The 16,748-nt window shown below is 37.0% G+C and overlaps 1 protein-coding gene across 2 annotated transcripts in view; it reads left to right on the forward strand.

Annotated features, from left to right (window-relative positions):
• Nucleotides 1-16,748, forward strand: part of DECR1 (2,4-dienoyl-CoA reductase 1) — a 50,813-nt gene that overhangs the window by 9,116 nt on the left and 24,949 nt on the right. Inside the window, exons 1-5 of one of the 2 annotated variants that reach the window (XM_019925159.3) lie at nucleotides 462-485; nucleotides 950-1,152; nucleotides 2,939-2,996; nucleotides 3,124-3,210; nucleotides 4,179-4,326. In XM_019925159.3, coding sequence (XP_019780718.2) covers nucleotides 477-485; nucleotides 950-1,152; nucleotides 2,939-2,996; nucleotides 3,124-3,210; nucleotides 4,179-4,326 — 505 coding nt within the window. In that variant the 5' untranslated portion in view covers nucleotides 462-476. Of the gene's footprint in view, nucleotides 1-461; nucleotides 486-949; nucleotides 1,153-2,938; nucleotides 2,997-3,123; nucleotides 3,211-4,178; nucleotides 4,327-16,748 lie in introns of those variants that run through there. The other variant, XM_019925158.3, reaches the window with a different exon arrangement.

The raw sequence follows: 16,748 nt of genomic DNA on the forward strand, positions 1-16,748 counted from the left end.
TATAATCTTGGTTTTGCAAGTTGGGCAACGTACTTAACTTTTCTGGGCCCCTCCTGAACAATGGGGTAAAAATAATGCCTATCTCATGGAGTGGTGAAGATTAGTTTCTAATCCTGATAAATGGTAAACACTTAATGAATATTAGCTCTTTATTGTTTGTTATTATGGTTAACACTTAAAAGTTTGTTTTCATAATTAAAAGTGAGAGAATAGCAGTGATTCTGACAATATGAGAGTAAGCTGTAAAATATAAGATAGGGCAGTATAAATAGTTTTCAGTTGAAAGTGGTTTGATTTTATCCCCCCATTTTAAATATAACAAATATTTTTATCTGTTCTAAATTTATTATCCAGAAGACAACATGGGAAGAGGCATTTGGTTTAATAAATCTTATAAAGGACTTTTTATAATTTTCTTCAGTGATTCAAAGATGGAATGTGATTTTTATCCAAATTATTCTTGTTAAAAGACAAAAATGCTTTATGTAAGTTTTTTTGAAGTAAAATTTAAGCTAAATACATAAACTAATAATGCTAGCATTTATAGAGTGCTTTCTGTGTGCTACACAATTTTCTAGGTTTATTATTCATATTAGCTTATGAAATCCTTATAATGTCCTATGAGGAAGGTTCTGTTATTATCTTCTATTATTATAGAAGAAACTGAGGCAAAAAGAGGTTAAATAACTTGCTGAAGGTTACATGACTAGGGAGAAAATTCTGCCCTCTGTAGTCTAGCTCCAAAACCCATGCTTTTAACCACTCTACTATGTTACTTAACATTCCAACAGAAAAAGGATAAAAATTGATTAAATACAGTACCAATATGTTTACAGTAAGTTTGTGTTAATCTAAGAATTTGATTAATATTAAAGAGTATGTTTAAAAAAATTCATATCTTTTGTGGGAATATAAGTATGCAAATTTCAATTCATTTTTTTTCTTTTAGTTTTTTAGGTATGGAACAAAAATATTATATCAAAACAATGAAGGTTTTCAGTCTAACTTCTTTCCACCCTTTCAAAAAGTGATGCTACCACCAAATAGTTTTCAAGGAAAAGTAGCATTCATTACTGGGGGAGGTACTGGCCTTGGTAAAGGAATGACAACTCATCTGTCCAGCCTAGGTGCACAGTGTGTGATAGCCAGCCGGTAAGTCAGTCTCAGCAAGTTGCCTGGCAAGAGTCTATTGGTGAATAATTCCGTGCCACAATATTGAAAACACTATTTGCCAGAGTTGTTTGATTTGCGTCGTAATCTTCTATGAAATATCCTTTAGATTATTTAACTAAATCTCCTTGGAAAAAGTCAGTTATAATTTGTGATGATAGGGCTTCCCTTGTGGCACAGTGGTTAAGAATCCACCTGCCAATGCAGGGGACACGGGTTTGAGCCCTGGTCTGGGAAGGTCCCACATGCCGCAGAGCAACTAAGCCCGAGCGCCACACTACTGAGCCTGTGTGCTAGAGCCCACGAGCCACAGCTACGGAAGCCTGCGTGTCACAACTACTGAAGCCCATGCACCTAGAGCCCATGCTCTGCAACAAGAGAAGCCACAGCAATGAGAAGCCCGTGCACCGCAACGAAAAGTAGCCCCGGCTTGCTGCAACTAGAGAAAGTCCACACACAGAAATGAAGACCCAAAGCAGCCAAAAATAAATAGAATAATTAAAAAAAATAATTTGTTTTAGAAATAATGATTGATTATGGAACTGATGATATATATATTTCACAAATTCAGTGATAGAATTTTTTCTCTATATGAAGTTAAAAAGTACTATATTGAGGCTGCTTTGTTTTCAGTGAGATTGATTATAATTACTGATTCAGTGGATAGTTAACCTTGTACCAGGATAATGGATATAATGCTTCCATTTTCTATAAGATGGGCAGATATTTCAAAACAGCTGTTGTGATGAATGTAGGGAGGGTGAGACCATGTGGAAAGAATTTCTTATTTAGGCATGTCCCAGTACCTTATAACGATGTAAGTATAGAGGTTTAGAGACTGGTCAAAAAAATCTACCCCTTCTTCCAATTTTGAATAGTGTACAATTCTTAGGTAGGCTAAGTAGTAACCTGAATGACAAGTCACTATGTAATTTACAGGGGGCAAAAGGAATTTCTTTCAGATGTTGTTGTTTTTTTTTTTTTTTTCCCAGTACGCGGGCCTCTCACTGTTGTGGCCTCTCCCGTTGCGGAGCACAGGCTCTGGACACGCAGGCTCAGTGGCCATGGCTCACGGGCCCAGCCGCTCTGCGGCATGTGGGATCTTCCCGGACCGGGGCACGAACCCGTGTCCCCGGCATCGGCAGGCGGACTCTCAACCACTGCGCCACCAGGGAAGCCCTCAGATGTTGTTTTTAATGCAAATTGGCCAGAACATTTTTTTTCATGTTGTAATGTGTTTAAGAGTGTTAAAATATTATTTTTTTATAACACTACATAATTTACATTGTGTATTTTTTTGTGTTTCTCTCAAGAGCATAAGATTTTGACTATATATAGTTGTCCAGACCCATCAATTTGATCTAAAATCTACTAATGTCGATTTTATACATAACATAGTTTTTTTATAGTTTAACGTAAGCTTACATCATTCCAGGAATGTATTTTCCTTCTCAAGCAGGCTTGGGCAAGGAAATACATAGAAATGAATATAATTAAGGAAATAATTTAAAATCTATGAGTAGATATAAAATAACTGGCTTAGAAGTAATTTAATAAATTAGTGTCACATATATGAAATTGCTTAAATTTAACTTCTAGAAAATAAATGCATTCAAACTACCTTGCTTGTAGATATAGCTTTTCTATTGTCTCAAAAATTCATGTCATTAAGCTGTAGATTCTCTTTTTTAATTTATGAAATTAAAAAGAAAAATATAACATGAAGTTATTTCAGAACTCATGCAAAGTACCATGTGTTTTTTTCTAGAAAAATTGATGTTCTGAAAGCAACTGCAGAACAAATTTCTTCTCAAACTGGAAATAAGGTACATTAAAAACAGTTACTTAAATCAGATTTAGGAATTATAGCATGCTTAAGTAATTTACTCATACTCATGGATTAGGAAGTCTGAAAAAATATAGGGTTCTTTTTTTCTCTTTGTTATTTTGCAGGTTCATGCAATTCAGTGTGATGTGAGGGATCCTGGTATGGTGCAAAGCACTGTGTCAGAGCTGATCAAAGTCGTAGGACATCCTGATGTAAGTGTAATGGTGATGAGGCGAGAGTATGAGGCCTTTGATGTTGATATCACCTACCAAGATGTATTAAGGAAATAAAATATTGATGTGAGCAAATGCTGTGTTAAGAAGCAGCTATTTTCCATTGCTAGCAGAAAGCTAGCTCTGTTTAAACCAGGGAATAGATTAGGTGGACTGCTACACCATTTCCTTTCAGGAGTACTTAAAAAATACATTTACAATCATATAGAAAAAACGATTTTACTTTATTTAATAAGATTATGAAATAAGAGCTGTTATCCAAGAGCACAATATCTAATTTAAATGATTCATGCTCTTTGCTTTTTTTAAATAACTTGATTATCTCTGTCAGTGGAGGAGAATAATACAAACAAGGAAACCTACAAAAAAATCTCCAGATTTGTAAGACCTGAGATATGCATGGGTATTTTGCTTTTGTTTGGTTCACATATTGGAAAGAAACCATTTCTTCCAGTAGTCTCAAAGAGAGCACTTTTCTATGTTAAAGATATTTTCAGACAAACCGATAATGTATTACATTATTGGTGGAATAATAATATTGGAATCTTTATTGATACTGAAGAAGCAGGTCATCAACCAAGAATTTCATTAGCTAAATTAAGCCAAAATGATACCAGAAATTAAAGGCATTTTAATTAAGATTTCTTGAAATAAAGTATAGTCACATGGTAGATATGCTTAATCTATATTTATATTTTTAATAATAGACTGTACCCTAATTTTGAGATGGGGATTAGAACTCTAAAATTTGGTAAATAATAATAGGGAATTTTCACAGGCTCAAAAAAGGTAAAACTGAACCAAATCTCATGGTATTTTTTCATAGCAGACTGTGAACTTTAGCTTTATTATATTATTTGGATTTATAAGTTTCAAAAATAAAAGCCCTTTAGGGAAAATATTCTTCCTCATCTAAGTTTCTGTAACTTGCCTTAATCATTTATTAGATTGTGATAAACAATGCAGCAGGGAATTTTATTTCTCCCACTGAAAGACTGTCTCCTAATGCTTGGAAGACCATAACTGACATAGTTCTAAATGGCACAGCCTTTGTGACACTAGAAATTGGAAAGCAACTAATCAAAGCACAGAAAGGTATGTATATTTATTCTTTACATGTTTATTGGATTCCTACTTGTGCAGTTTCTGTGCTAAGCCCTGGGATACGTAAAAACGTCAATGACAGTGTCTATTCTTGTACAACTCATAAGCTATTGGGGAAGAAAGATACTTAAATAGTTACCATATGCACTTAAATAGTTACCATATGCTGTGATCTAAGCTATATTAAATGTTATGTTTCAAGTGCATTGGAAATCCAGAGAAAGAAAGAAATAACTCTCCCTAGGGATGATTATCATGTTCCTCATTATCATTGAGGAACAGAATGCAATTTTAGCTGAATTTTCAAAGATCTAGACATGGAGAAGGGGGAAGGAAAGGAAATGTAAATGTCCATGGGAAGAAGCTTGGTGTGGGAAAAGCAGAAGGGTTTAGGGACTGGTTACAGATGGGGAGGGAGATCAGTGGGAGATGATTATGGGAGGTGGGTTGGATGTAATTGGGAAAGTTCCCAATACCAAAATGGGGAATTTGATGTTAATTTTGAGGAAATGGGGAATTATTTCTGTATGGCTTTTTCTTGAAGGTGTCTCATAAAGAATGTGACTTGATTAGAAAGGTTACTGGGAACAATGTAAGGGCTAGAAAAGATTAGAGAGATCATTTAGGAGGGTCTTATTTTCCTTTTGTTAGGATAGATGGCATGGAGGATAAATTAGGAGATATTTAGAAGATAAGATCAATAGGCCTTACTGATAAGGTGACAGAGTTTTTAGCTGGAGTGGATAGTTTAGATGATGATGACATCAATGAGAAAACTGGAAGGAGAGTAGATTTAGAATGTACTAAAACATTTTTGTTTAGTACTATAGGAACAGACTTCTTTAGAAAAGTTCATACAATATAAATAGTGAATATATTTGTAATGTATTTAGGTGGGTATATACATATATGTCTAGAACCAGTGTACATTTATTCATTTAACAGAAACTTACTGATGACTTTTGTGTACCAGGCCCTGTGCTGCATGCCCACATGACAGGTGACTAAGACACTGTCCCTGAGCAGGTTGTGGTTGGGACTTGAAGGATGGGGGCATTTTCTCAGAGAGGTTGGAGAGTATTCTGAACCAGGACAAGGAGGAAGAATCCTTGTGTTCCTTGAAGGATGTCCTCTGGGGCTTGAGGGGAATGGCATGAGCCGACCAGTTTCCTTCTGTTGGTTCAAAGCCTTTGCCTCATTAGGTTCAGTTTCTTCTTCTTTACAGTGTGGATAATTCTCAAATCAGCTTGAGAAAGGATGTAGGAACAGACAGAAGGATGCTAGAGAGGCACTAGCGTTTTTTCTACACATGTGCTAATAACTTCCATCTTTTCTCCATGCACTCATTGAAATTGAAACCCCAGGTCACTCATTCCCATTACAACAAAGTGGATATGATTGAAATTTGGAATTTACATATTTTTTTTGATTTTGTTTAAAGGGGTGGATGATTGGGAAGGGAGACAGAGAAGTGTGGGCTGACTTCTCTCTCTTCTCTGTTCTAGGATCCTTCTATCTCTTCTCACTCTGCCTCTGTCTGATTTCCTCTCTCCATACCTCTTACTCATTTCTCTATTTGTTTCTCTATGTATGTCTGTCTCTCTCTCTTTCTCTCTCTCTGTCAACTCTTCACTTTTGCTTCTGTTTCTTTCTTCGGCCTCTCTCATCACTTGGTGTTTCTCTGCCTTTTCTCTTTTATTTCATCCCCTGCCCATCTGTGTTACTCTTGATTTCTGTCTGACTCTCCCTTCTTTTCTCATTATTGTCATTCATTTTAACGTAGACTTTGATCTATTTTTATTCATCACATTGGTTAAAATTCTATGGGCTTCATTAAAAATACATTAGCTAAGGCTTCTTAAAAGATGGAGCCAGTTTTCATTCTTCCAAAATTCCTGTCGGTTATAGATGCTGTAACCTGACAGGGTTTTAAGGACTTGTATTAGTGAGCTGTGGAGAGTACAATGCACAGGGTCTTTTCTGGTATTGGAGCGATAGTCAAGGAACTCAGGTGCTAATGACCTCTGAGGTGTGTCAAAGTGGTAAATACGGAAGTCAGTTCAGGGAGCAGGCAATCTGTAATAATCTGTGATCAGAAGTATGTTAGGTGGTCTGATATCTAGGAAGGTGGTCAAGGTAAGGTATCCGGGAAGTCAGACTAGAAAATATAAGGGCACCAGCAACTAGAAGCCAGATACTCACTTGCTGGGGACAGGAATTGGTGATGAGGTGCACTCAGAGAGGGACTAGCAGATGACTGAAGATCAGGAGAACTGTGGCCTTAGCAGGGGCAGAGAAGCTAAAATTAGAGGGACACTATTAAAGTATGTTTCTAGGCAGCACTGATGCAAAACTAACAATTTTGAACAAATAAAGGATTTAGGAAACTCCTAAAGACCTTAGCCCAATGTGCTCTTATAGCCACAAAGGTCAGTAAATACATGGCTGATCCTTTCTGGGGAGGATTTGAAATTATCATGCTGAGGTTCATTCATCACTAAGATGTCATATATAAATTTAAAATTTTTAGTAAATAGTGTGGAAAAGAGTACCTAAATTTATTAAAGAATTGAGAGAACTTGAAATGAGGAAAGACTAAAAGAATAATACAGAGTTTTATTTAAGAGACTAGTCATGAAGGACATGGATAGGATAAATATTGAATTTTTCCATCAAACCCTAGAGATCACTAGAAGCAAGAGATACCTCTTGAAACTCTTAAGAGGTTATTTTAACCACTTAAAGTAGCATTATTATTTAAGTAGCATTAATAATACTTTATACCACAATAGTGCTTTGTAATTTACAAAGTATTTTCATATATCAGTATAGAATCAGTATGAAATGCAGGATTATTGTATGCTGAAATACAGATAGATTAAAGAAAGAGTAAATCAATGCATAATGTAGCTCTAATGTATGTATTATTTTTAGTTTGCTAAATGGGAAGAAACATTTATGTATAGTAAAATCCACAGATTTTCTATATATAAATTGATACAGAATTTTGATTGTTTTGTAAATTTATACACTTAGGTAACCATTACCAAACCAAGACATAGAACATTTCTGTTGCCTCCAAATGTTCCCTCTTGCTGATTTCTACTTAATCCGTACTATCTATGTTTTTAATCCATTTTTTATTGAGTTATTTCTCTTTATTATTTTAAAAATTCTAGATTTATTTTTTATTGAAGTAACATTGGTTTATAACATATATAAATGTTTCAAGTGTGCAGTATTTCTACTTCTACTTACACTACAGTGTGTTTACCACTAAAAATTTTGTTTCCATCTATCACCATACAGTTGATCCCCTTTACCCATTCCTCCCTGCCCCTTCCCCTGGTAACCACTACTCTGTTCTCTGTATTTATGTGTTTGTTTTTGTTTGGTTTTTTCATTTGTTTGTGTGTGTGTGCATGTGTTTGTTTTTTATAGTCCACATATGAGTGATATCATATGTATTTGTCTTTTTCCATCTGACTTATTTCACTTAGCATGATACCCTCAAGGTCCATCTGTGTTGTCACAAATGGGAAAATTTTATCTTTTTATGGCTGAGTAGTATTTCTGTGTGTGTTTGTGTGTGTGTGTGTGTGTATCACATCTTTATCCATTCAACTGTTGATGGGCACTTAGCTATTTTAATATCTTGGCTATTGTAAATAATGCCATGATGAACACAGGGGTTCATATATCTTTTCAAATTAGTGTTTCTGTATTCTTTGGATAAATACCCAGAAGTGGGATAGCTGGAAAATATGGTAGTTCTATTCTTAATTTTTTCAGGACCCTCTATACTGTTTTCCATAGTGGCTACACCAGTGTATATTCCCACTAACAGTTTACTAGGGTACCCTTTATTCTGTATCCTCACCAACATCTGTTATTTATGGTCTTTTTGATGATAGCCATTCTGACAGGTGTGAGGTGCTATCTCATTGTGGTTTTGATTTACATTTCCCTGATGATTAGCAATGTTGAGCATCTTTTCACGTGCCTGTTGACCATCTATAAGTCTTCTTTGGAAAAATGTTTATTCAGCTCCTCTGCCCATTTTTTAAATGTTTTTTGTTGTTGTTGTTGAGTTGTATGAGATCTTTACATATTTTGGATGTTAACCTCTTATCGGATATATCATTTGCACGTATCTTCTTCCATTCAATAGTTTGTATTTTCATTTTGTTGATTGTTTCCTTTGCTGTGCGGAAGCGTTTTAGTTTGATGTAGTCCCATTTGTTTATTTTTGCTTTAGTTTCCCTTGCCTGAGGAGACATATCTAGAAAGATTGCTAAGACTGATGTTAAAGAGCTTACTGCCTATTTTCTTCTAGGAATTTTGTGGTTTCAGGTCTTAGATTCAATCTTTAATCTATTTTGAGTTGATTTTTATGTATGGTGTGAGATAGTGGTCTAGTTTCATTTTCTGTCAGTGACGGTCCAGTTTTCCCAACACCAAGTACTGGAGAGATTATCCTCTCTCCATTGTATGTTCTTCGCTTCTTTGTCATATATTAATTGTCTGTATATACATGGTATTATTTCTGGGCTCTACTTTCTTTTCCTTTGATCTGTGTATCTCTTTTTCTTTCATTACCATGCTGTTTTGATTACTATAGCTTTGTAATTTAGTTTGAAATCAGGGAGTGTGATACCTCCAGCTTTGTTCTCTTTTCTCAGGAGTGTGTTGGCTATTTGCTGTATTTTGTGATTCAATATAAATTTTAGAATTCTTTTGTTCTATTTTCATGAAAAAAGTCCCTGGGAGTTTGATAAGGATTGCATTGAATCTATAGATTGCTTTAGGTAATAAGGTCATTTTAACAAAGTTAATTCTTCCAACCCACGAGCCCAGAATATCTTTTCACTTATTTGTGTCTTCATTCTTTCAACAATGTCTTATAGTTTTCAGTGTATGAGTCTTTTACCTCCTTGGTTAAATTTATTCCTAGGTATTTTATTCTTTTTTTTGTGATTGTAAATGGGATTGTTTTTTAAATTTGTCTTTCTGCTAGCTCAGTGTTGGTGTATAGAAACACAGCCAATTTTTTGTATGTTGATTTTGTACCTTTCAACTTTACTGTATTTCTTTACTATTTCTAATACTATTTGGGGGAGTCTTTAGGGTTTTCTATATATGAAATCTTATCATTCACAAATAGTGACAATTTTTTTTCTTCCTTTCCAATTTAAATGCCTTTGATTTCTTTTTCTTGCCTAATTGCTCTGGCTGGGGCTTCCAATACTATGTTGAATAAGAGTGACAAGAGTGGATATTCTTTCCTTGTTCCTGATTTTAGAGGGATAGTTTTCAGTTTTTCCCCATTGAGTATGATGTTAGGTATGGGCTTGTCATGTATGGCCTTTATTATGTTGCAGTATGTTCCTTCTATACCAACTTTATTGAGAGTTTTATCATAAATGGGTGTTTAATCTTCTCAAATGCTTTTTTTTTTTTTTATTCTGCCTCTCGGCAGTTATTTCCACCATTTTATCTTCCAGCTCACTTATTCATTCTTCTGTCTCAGTTATTCTGCTATTGATTCCTTCTAGTGTAGTTTTCATTTTATTTATTTTGCTGTACATCACTGTTTGTTTGTTCCTTATTTCTTCCAGGTCCTTGTTAAACATTTCTTGTATTTTCTCTATCTGTGCCTCCCTTCTATTTCCAAGATCATGGATCATCTTTATTATCATTACTCTGAATTACTTTTTAGGTAGGTTACGTATTTCCTCTTCATTTATTTGGTCTTGTAGGTTTTTACCTTGCTCCTTCGTCTGTTGCATATTTTTTTGTTGTCTTAATTTTTTGTTGGGTGGGAGCGTGTTCCTGTCTTAATGGTTGTTTGGCCTGACGCTTCCAGCACTGGAGGTTGCGGGCAGTTGGGTAGAGCCAGGTTTTGGTGCCGAGATGAGGACCCCTGGGAGACCTCACTCCAATTAATATTCACTGGGGTCTGAGGTTCTTTGTTAGTCCAGAGGTTCAGACTCAGCACTCCCTCCACAGGAGCTCAGTCCTGACCCCTGGCCCATGAACTGATTCTGCAAGTGATGTGGTGTGACAAGAAAAAAAAAAAAGGAGCAGAACAATGACAAGGAGTAAAAAAGAAAATAAAAATAGAAAACTAACAGGTATATTAGAAGAATTAAAAATATAAATGAAACAGCAACCAGAAGGTAAAACATAACCCTAGTAGCAAAAAAAAAAAAAAAAATAGCCAGAAAAGGCCTTGACTGTGGGGGGCGGAGCTTAACTGGGACGGGTCTAGGCTGGGGGTGGGCTTTAGGCTGGGGAAGAGCCTGTGTTCAGGACCTATGCTGCTGGAAAAGGCCCTGGGGATTGGGGGTGGGGGGTAGGCTCAGCGGGGCTCGAGGGGCCCTTGGGGTGCCTCCAGCCTCGGGGGGTGGAGTGCCAGGCCCAGCACCCCAGCAGTTTCGATGAGGCCGGAGTGGGCAGGGAAATGCTAGCTGTGTTCCCTCCGATTCTCCTATCCCGAGAGTCCCTCCCTGTTCGTGTCTACTCTTCCTCCCCCGTCTTCCACACCCACAGGACCCACGTGGCTGGAGGCCCAGGACCCCAGCTGGCTCCCAGGGGCTTGAGTGGGTAGGGGAAATGCTAGCTGTGTTCCCCCCGGATCCTACAACCCCGGGGGTCCCTCCCGGCTCACTTCTACTCTTCCTCCCCCCTCCCTCCCATGTTCCCATGACCCATGCTGGAGGGGGCCCTGGAGGGCAGAGGACCAGACCCCGGACCTCAGCAGGCTCCCCAGGGCCTGAGTGGGTGGGGGAAATGCTAGCCTCTGAACCCCTGAGGGTCTCCTCCGACTCCCGGTCCCCGTTGGTTTGCTCATGGTGAGTGGGCCTCTCCAGGAGTGGGAATCCCTCCCCTTCCCCAGCCACCCGTCAGGCGTGCCAGTCCCGTCCGGCCTCCACTTCTCCCCCCTCGTTCCCCACCACATCCTACCCGGTCGCTTGGGGGTTCCTCCCGTCCCTTTGGGTATTGAGGTCCCCCACCAGCATCTGGTAGGTGCCCTAGTTGTGAGGACATGTGAACTCTGTGTCCTCCTACTCTGCCATCTTGACTCCACCCTGTTTATATCACATCTTAGTCCACTCATCTGTTGATGGATATTTAGGTTGCTTCTGCATCTTGACAATTGTAGATAATACTACTTACAAATAAATGTAAGATGTTAGGGGAAAACCAGAATGAACTTTTTGGCCAGCCCAGTACAATGAACATTGCAGTGCATGTATCTTTGCAAATTAGTATTTTTTGGATGTATACCCAGGAGTGAAGTTGCTGGGTCATATGGTAGTTCTATTTTTATTTTTTTGAGAAACCTCTGTACTGTTTTCCACAGTGACTGCACCAATTTACATTCCCACCAACAGTGTACAAGGGTTCCCTTTTCTCCACATCCTCGTCAACGTGTGTTATTTGTGTTCTTCATGGTGGCCATCCTGACAGGTGTGAGGTACTATGTTATTGTGGTTTTGATTTGAATTTTCCTGATGATTAGTGATGTTGAGCATCTTTTCACATGCCTGTTGGCTGTCTGCATGTCCACTTTGGAAAAATGTCTGTTCAGGTCTTCTGTCCATTTTTAAATCAGGTTCTTTGTTTTTTTGATGTTGAGTAGTATGGTCATTTTAACAATATTATTCATTCCACTCCAAGAACGTGGTGTATCTTTCCATCTGTTTGTCTCATCTTCAGTTTCTTTCATTAGTGTCACAGTTTTCTGAGTACATGTCTTTTACTTCCTTAGATAGGTTTATTCCTAGGTATATACTCTTTCTGATGTGCTGGTAAACAGGATTGTTTCCTTAGTTTCTCTTTCTGATAGTTTGTTGTTAGTGTACAGAGATGCAACAGATTTCTGTATATTAATTTTGTATCCTGCAACTTTACTGAATTCATTGATGAGTAATTTTTTGGTGTGTTCTTAGGATTTTCTATTTATCTTGTCATCTGCAAGCAGTGAGTGTTTTGCTTCTTCCTTTCCAATTTGGATTCCTTTTCTTTTTCTTCTCTGATTGCTGTGGCTAGGACTTCCAGTATTATGCTGAATAAAAGTGGCAAGAGTGGGCATCCTTGTCTTCTTCCTGACCTTAGAGGAAATGCTTTCAGCTTTTCACCATTGAGTGTGATGTTAGTTGTGGGTGTGTCATATTGGGTCTTTATTATGCTGAGGTATGTTCCCTCTATGTCCACTTTCTGGAGAGTTTTTTTTTTTTTATCATAAATGGATGTTGAATTTTGTCAAAAGCTTTTTCTGCACCTGATTGAGATGATCATGTTTTTTATCCTTCATTTTGTTAATATGGCATATTACATTGCTTTGTGATCTTGAACCATCCTTGCATCCCTGGGATAAATTGCACTTGATCATGGTGTATGATCCTTTTAATGTATTGTTGTATTTGGTTTGCTAATATTTTATTGAGGATTTTTGGATCTGTTTTCATCAGGAATATTGACCTGTAATTTTCTTATTTTTCTTTTAATTTTATTTATTTATTTATTTATTTTTGGCTGTGTTGGGTCTTCGTTGCTGTGCACAGGCTTTCTCTAGTTGTGGTGAGCGGGGGCTACTCTTCGTTGTGGTGCACGGGCTTCTCATTGCAGTGGCTTCTCGTTGAAGAGCATGGGCTCTAGCCACACGGGCTTCAGTACTTGTGGCTCGCAGGCCCTAGAGCACAGGCTCAGTAGTTGTTGTGCATGAGCTTAGCTGTTCTGTAGCATGTGGGATCTTTCCAGACCGGGGCTCGAACCTGTGTCCCCTGCATTGGCAGGCGGGTTCTTAACCACTGCACCACCAGGGATGCCCCTGTAATTTTCTTTTTTGTTGTTGTCAGGATGATGATGGCTTCATAGAAATGAGTTAGGAAGTGTTCCCTCTTCTTCAAATTTTTGAAAGCTTTTTAGAAGAATAGGTGTTAATAGATATTAAATGTTTGGTAGAATTCACCTGTGAAGACATCTGGTCCTCTGCTTTTGTTTTTTGGGAGGTTTTTGAATACTGTTTCAATCTCTGTACTAGTGATCAGTCTACTCAGATGTTCTGTTTCTTCATGATTCAGTCTTGGAAGGTTGTATGAGTCTATGAATTTATCGGTTTCTTCTCAGCTGTCTGATTTGGTGGCATATAGCTGTTCATAATATGTTTTTATAATTCTTTGTATTTCTGTGTGTCTCTTGTTATTTCTCCTCTTTTGTTGCTGATTTTATTTATTAGAGCCCTCTCTTTTTCTTGTGAGTCTAGCTAAAGCTTTGTCAATTTTCTTTGTCCTTTTGAAGAAACAGCTTTTAGTTTCATTGATATGTTCTTTTGTCTTTTTAGTCTCTATTTCATTTATTTCTGCTCTAATCTTTACTGTATTCTTTCTTTTACAGACTTTGGGCTTTGTTCTTTTCTTTCTAATTCCTTTAGGTGTAGGTTTATTTATTTGAGATTTTTCTTGTTTCTGTGGTAGGCCTGTATTAGCATAAACTTCCATCTTAGTATTGCTTTTGCTGCATCCCATAAATTTTGGTATGTTGTGTTTTCATTTTCATTTGTCTTCAGGTAATTTTTGATTTCTCCTTTGGTTTCTTTGTTGAACCAATAGTTGTTCAGTAGCATGTTGTTCATTCTGCACATATTCATGATTTTTCCAGCTTTCTTCTTGTAGTTGATTTCTAGTTTTACACCATTGTGGTTGAAAAAGATGCTTGATATGATTTCAAATTTCTTAAATTTTTTGAGACTTGTTTCGTGTCCCAACATATGGTCTATCCTTAAGAAAATTCCATGTGCACTTGAGAAGAATGTGTTTTCTGCTACATTTAGATGGAACGTTCTTTACAAATCTATCAAATTCATATGGTATAATCTCACATTTAAGGCCACTATTTCCTTGTTGACTTTCTGTCTGGATGATCTATCCATCAATGTAAGTGGAGTGTTAAAGTCCCTTACTATTATTGTGTTGCTGTCAATTTCTTCCTTTAGGTCTGTTAATAATTGTTTCATATATTTTGATACTCCTATGTTAGGTGCACATATATTAATCACTATGTCTTTTTGATTAAATTGTCCTCTTAATCATTATATACTCTCCATTTTTGTCTCTTGTTACCTTTTCTATTTGATGTCTATTTTGTCTGATATAAGTATAGCTATAGCCACTTTCTACTAGCGTTGAGTAGATGTTCTGTGTGAATCGTTCCACTTGTACATGTGTTTTTGATGTTTTTGTGGGAGGAGTAGAGCTTCAAATCCTACTCCTCTGCTATCTTTTTTTGTTTGTTTGTTCCCAAACAAGATGGCGGAGCCATCTTGATCGCTCCCCTATACCCACTTCCTTTTGGCTACTATTTGCTTGGAGTATTATCTTCTGTTGCTTCACTTTTAGCCTACATTTGTCTTTAGAGCTGAGATGAGTCTCCTGGAGGTAGCATATATTTGGGTCTTGTTTTTTAATTCATCTAATTCTGTGTCTTTTGATTAGTGAATTCAATCCATTTATATTTAGGGTGATTATTGTTAAATGAGGACTGCCATTTTATCTCCTGTTTTCTGCTTGTTTTGTATCTCCATTGTTTCATTTTCTTTGTGTTTCTGTCTGCTGTTTTGGTTTGGTGGTTTTCTAGACATTTTACTCAGTTTCCTCTTTTTTATGTTTTGTGTCTCTGCTCTAGATTTATGTATTGTGGTTCCATGGGGTTTGTATAAAATGTCTCATAGAGAAAATTGTCCTTTTTCTGACGATAGCATCAGACCTTTATTTACCTATATGGGTTCCATCCCTTACCTCTTCACTTTTGTGTTTTTGTTGTCTCAACTTACCCCTTTTTACGTTGTGAGTTTGTTACCAAATTGAAGTAGCTATATTTTTCTGCTTTTGTTCCCTTTTAACTTTTTTAAAATTTTATTTACTTATTTTTGGCTGCGTTGGGTCTTTGTTGATGCACGTGGGCTTTCTCTAGTTGTGGTGAGTGGGGGCTACTCTTGGTTGTGGTGTGCAGGCTTCTCATTGTGGTGGCTTCTCTTGTTGTGGAGCACAAGTTCTAGGCATGCAGACTTCAGGAGTTGTGGCTCGCGGGCTTAGTTGCTCTGCGGCATGTGGGATCTTCCCGGACCAGGGTTTGAACCTGTGTCCCCTGCATTGGCAGGCGGATTCTTAACCACTGCGCCACCATGGAAGTCCCCTTTTTAACTTTTATGCAATAATAAAGTGTTTGAAAGACCTGTTCTGTAAGTTTGTTTATGTACAACATGATTAATATAATTAACATGCTATATGTATGCCATATATGAAAGTTAAGAGAGTAAATCCTAAGTGTTCTCATCACAAGGAAAAAACTTTCTTTCTTTTATTTTGTATCTGTATGAGGTGATCATTGTTCACTTATTGTGGTAATCATTTCATGATGTATGTAAGATTGTTATGTTGTACACCTTAAACTTATATAGTGCTTGCTGTATGTCAACTTGATCTCAATAAAACTGAAAGAAAAAAACCTATTCTGATAAAGAGTTGCAATTTTCTGATTACGTCTTTTCTATTTAACATCTTACTCAACGTTTTGTGTACTTTTGCCTTTTTGTTTCTAGTAGAAGTGATGCTTTCAACATTTTTTGTAAGGCAGGTCTAGTGTTGATGAACCCCATCAGCTTTTGTTTGTCTGAGAAAGTCTTTATTTCTCCTTCATATCTTAATGATGACTTTTCAGGATAGAATATTCTTTGGTGACTTTTTTTTTAACATCTTTATTGGAGTATAATTGCTTTACAATGGTGTGTTAGTTTCTGCTTTATAACAAAGTGAATAAGCTATACATATACATGTATCCCCATATCTCCTCCCTCTTGTGTCTCCCTCCCACCCTCCCTATCCCACCCTCTAGGTGGTCACAAAGCACCGAGCTGATCTCCCTATGCTATGCAGCTGCTTCCCACTAGCTATCTATTTTACATTTGGTTGTGTATATATGTCTGTGCCACTCTCTCACTACGTCCCAGCTTACCCTTCCCCCTCGCTGGGTCCTCAAGTCCATTGTATACCTCTGCATCATTATTCCTGTTGTGCCCTTAGTTTCTTCAAAACCTTTTTTTTTTTTTTAGATCCATATATATGTGTTAGCATATGGTATTTCTTTTTCTCTTTCTAACTTACTTCACTCTGTATGACAGACCCTAGGTCCATCCACCTCACTACAAATAACTAAATTTGGTTTCTTTTAATGGCTTAGTAATATTCCATTGTATATATGTGCAACATCTTCTTTATCTATTCATCTGTCGATGGACAGTTAGGTTGCTTCCATATCCTGGCTATAGTAAATAGAGCTGCAATGAACATTACAGTACATGACTCTTTTTGAATTTTGGTTTTCTCATGGTATATACACAGTAGTGGGAT

This window comes from Tursiops truncatus, chromosome 17 (assembly GCF_011762595.2).
Source record: "Tursiops truncatus isolate mTurTru1 chromosome 17, mTurTru1.mat.Y, whole genome shotgun sequence".
NCBI classification, from domain to species: domain Eukaryota; kingdom Metazoa; phylum Chordata; class Mammalia; order Artiodactyla; family Delphinidae; genus Tursiops; species Tursiops truncatus.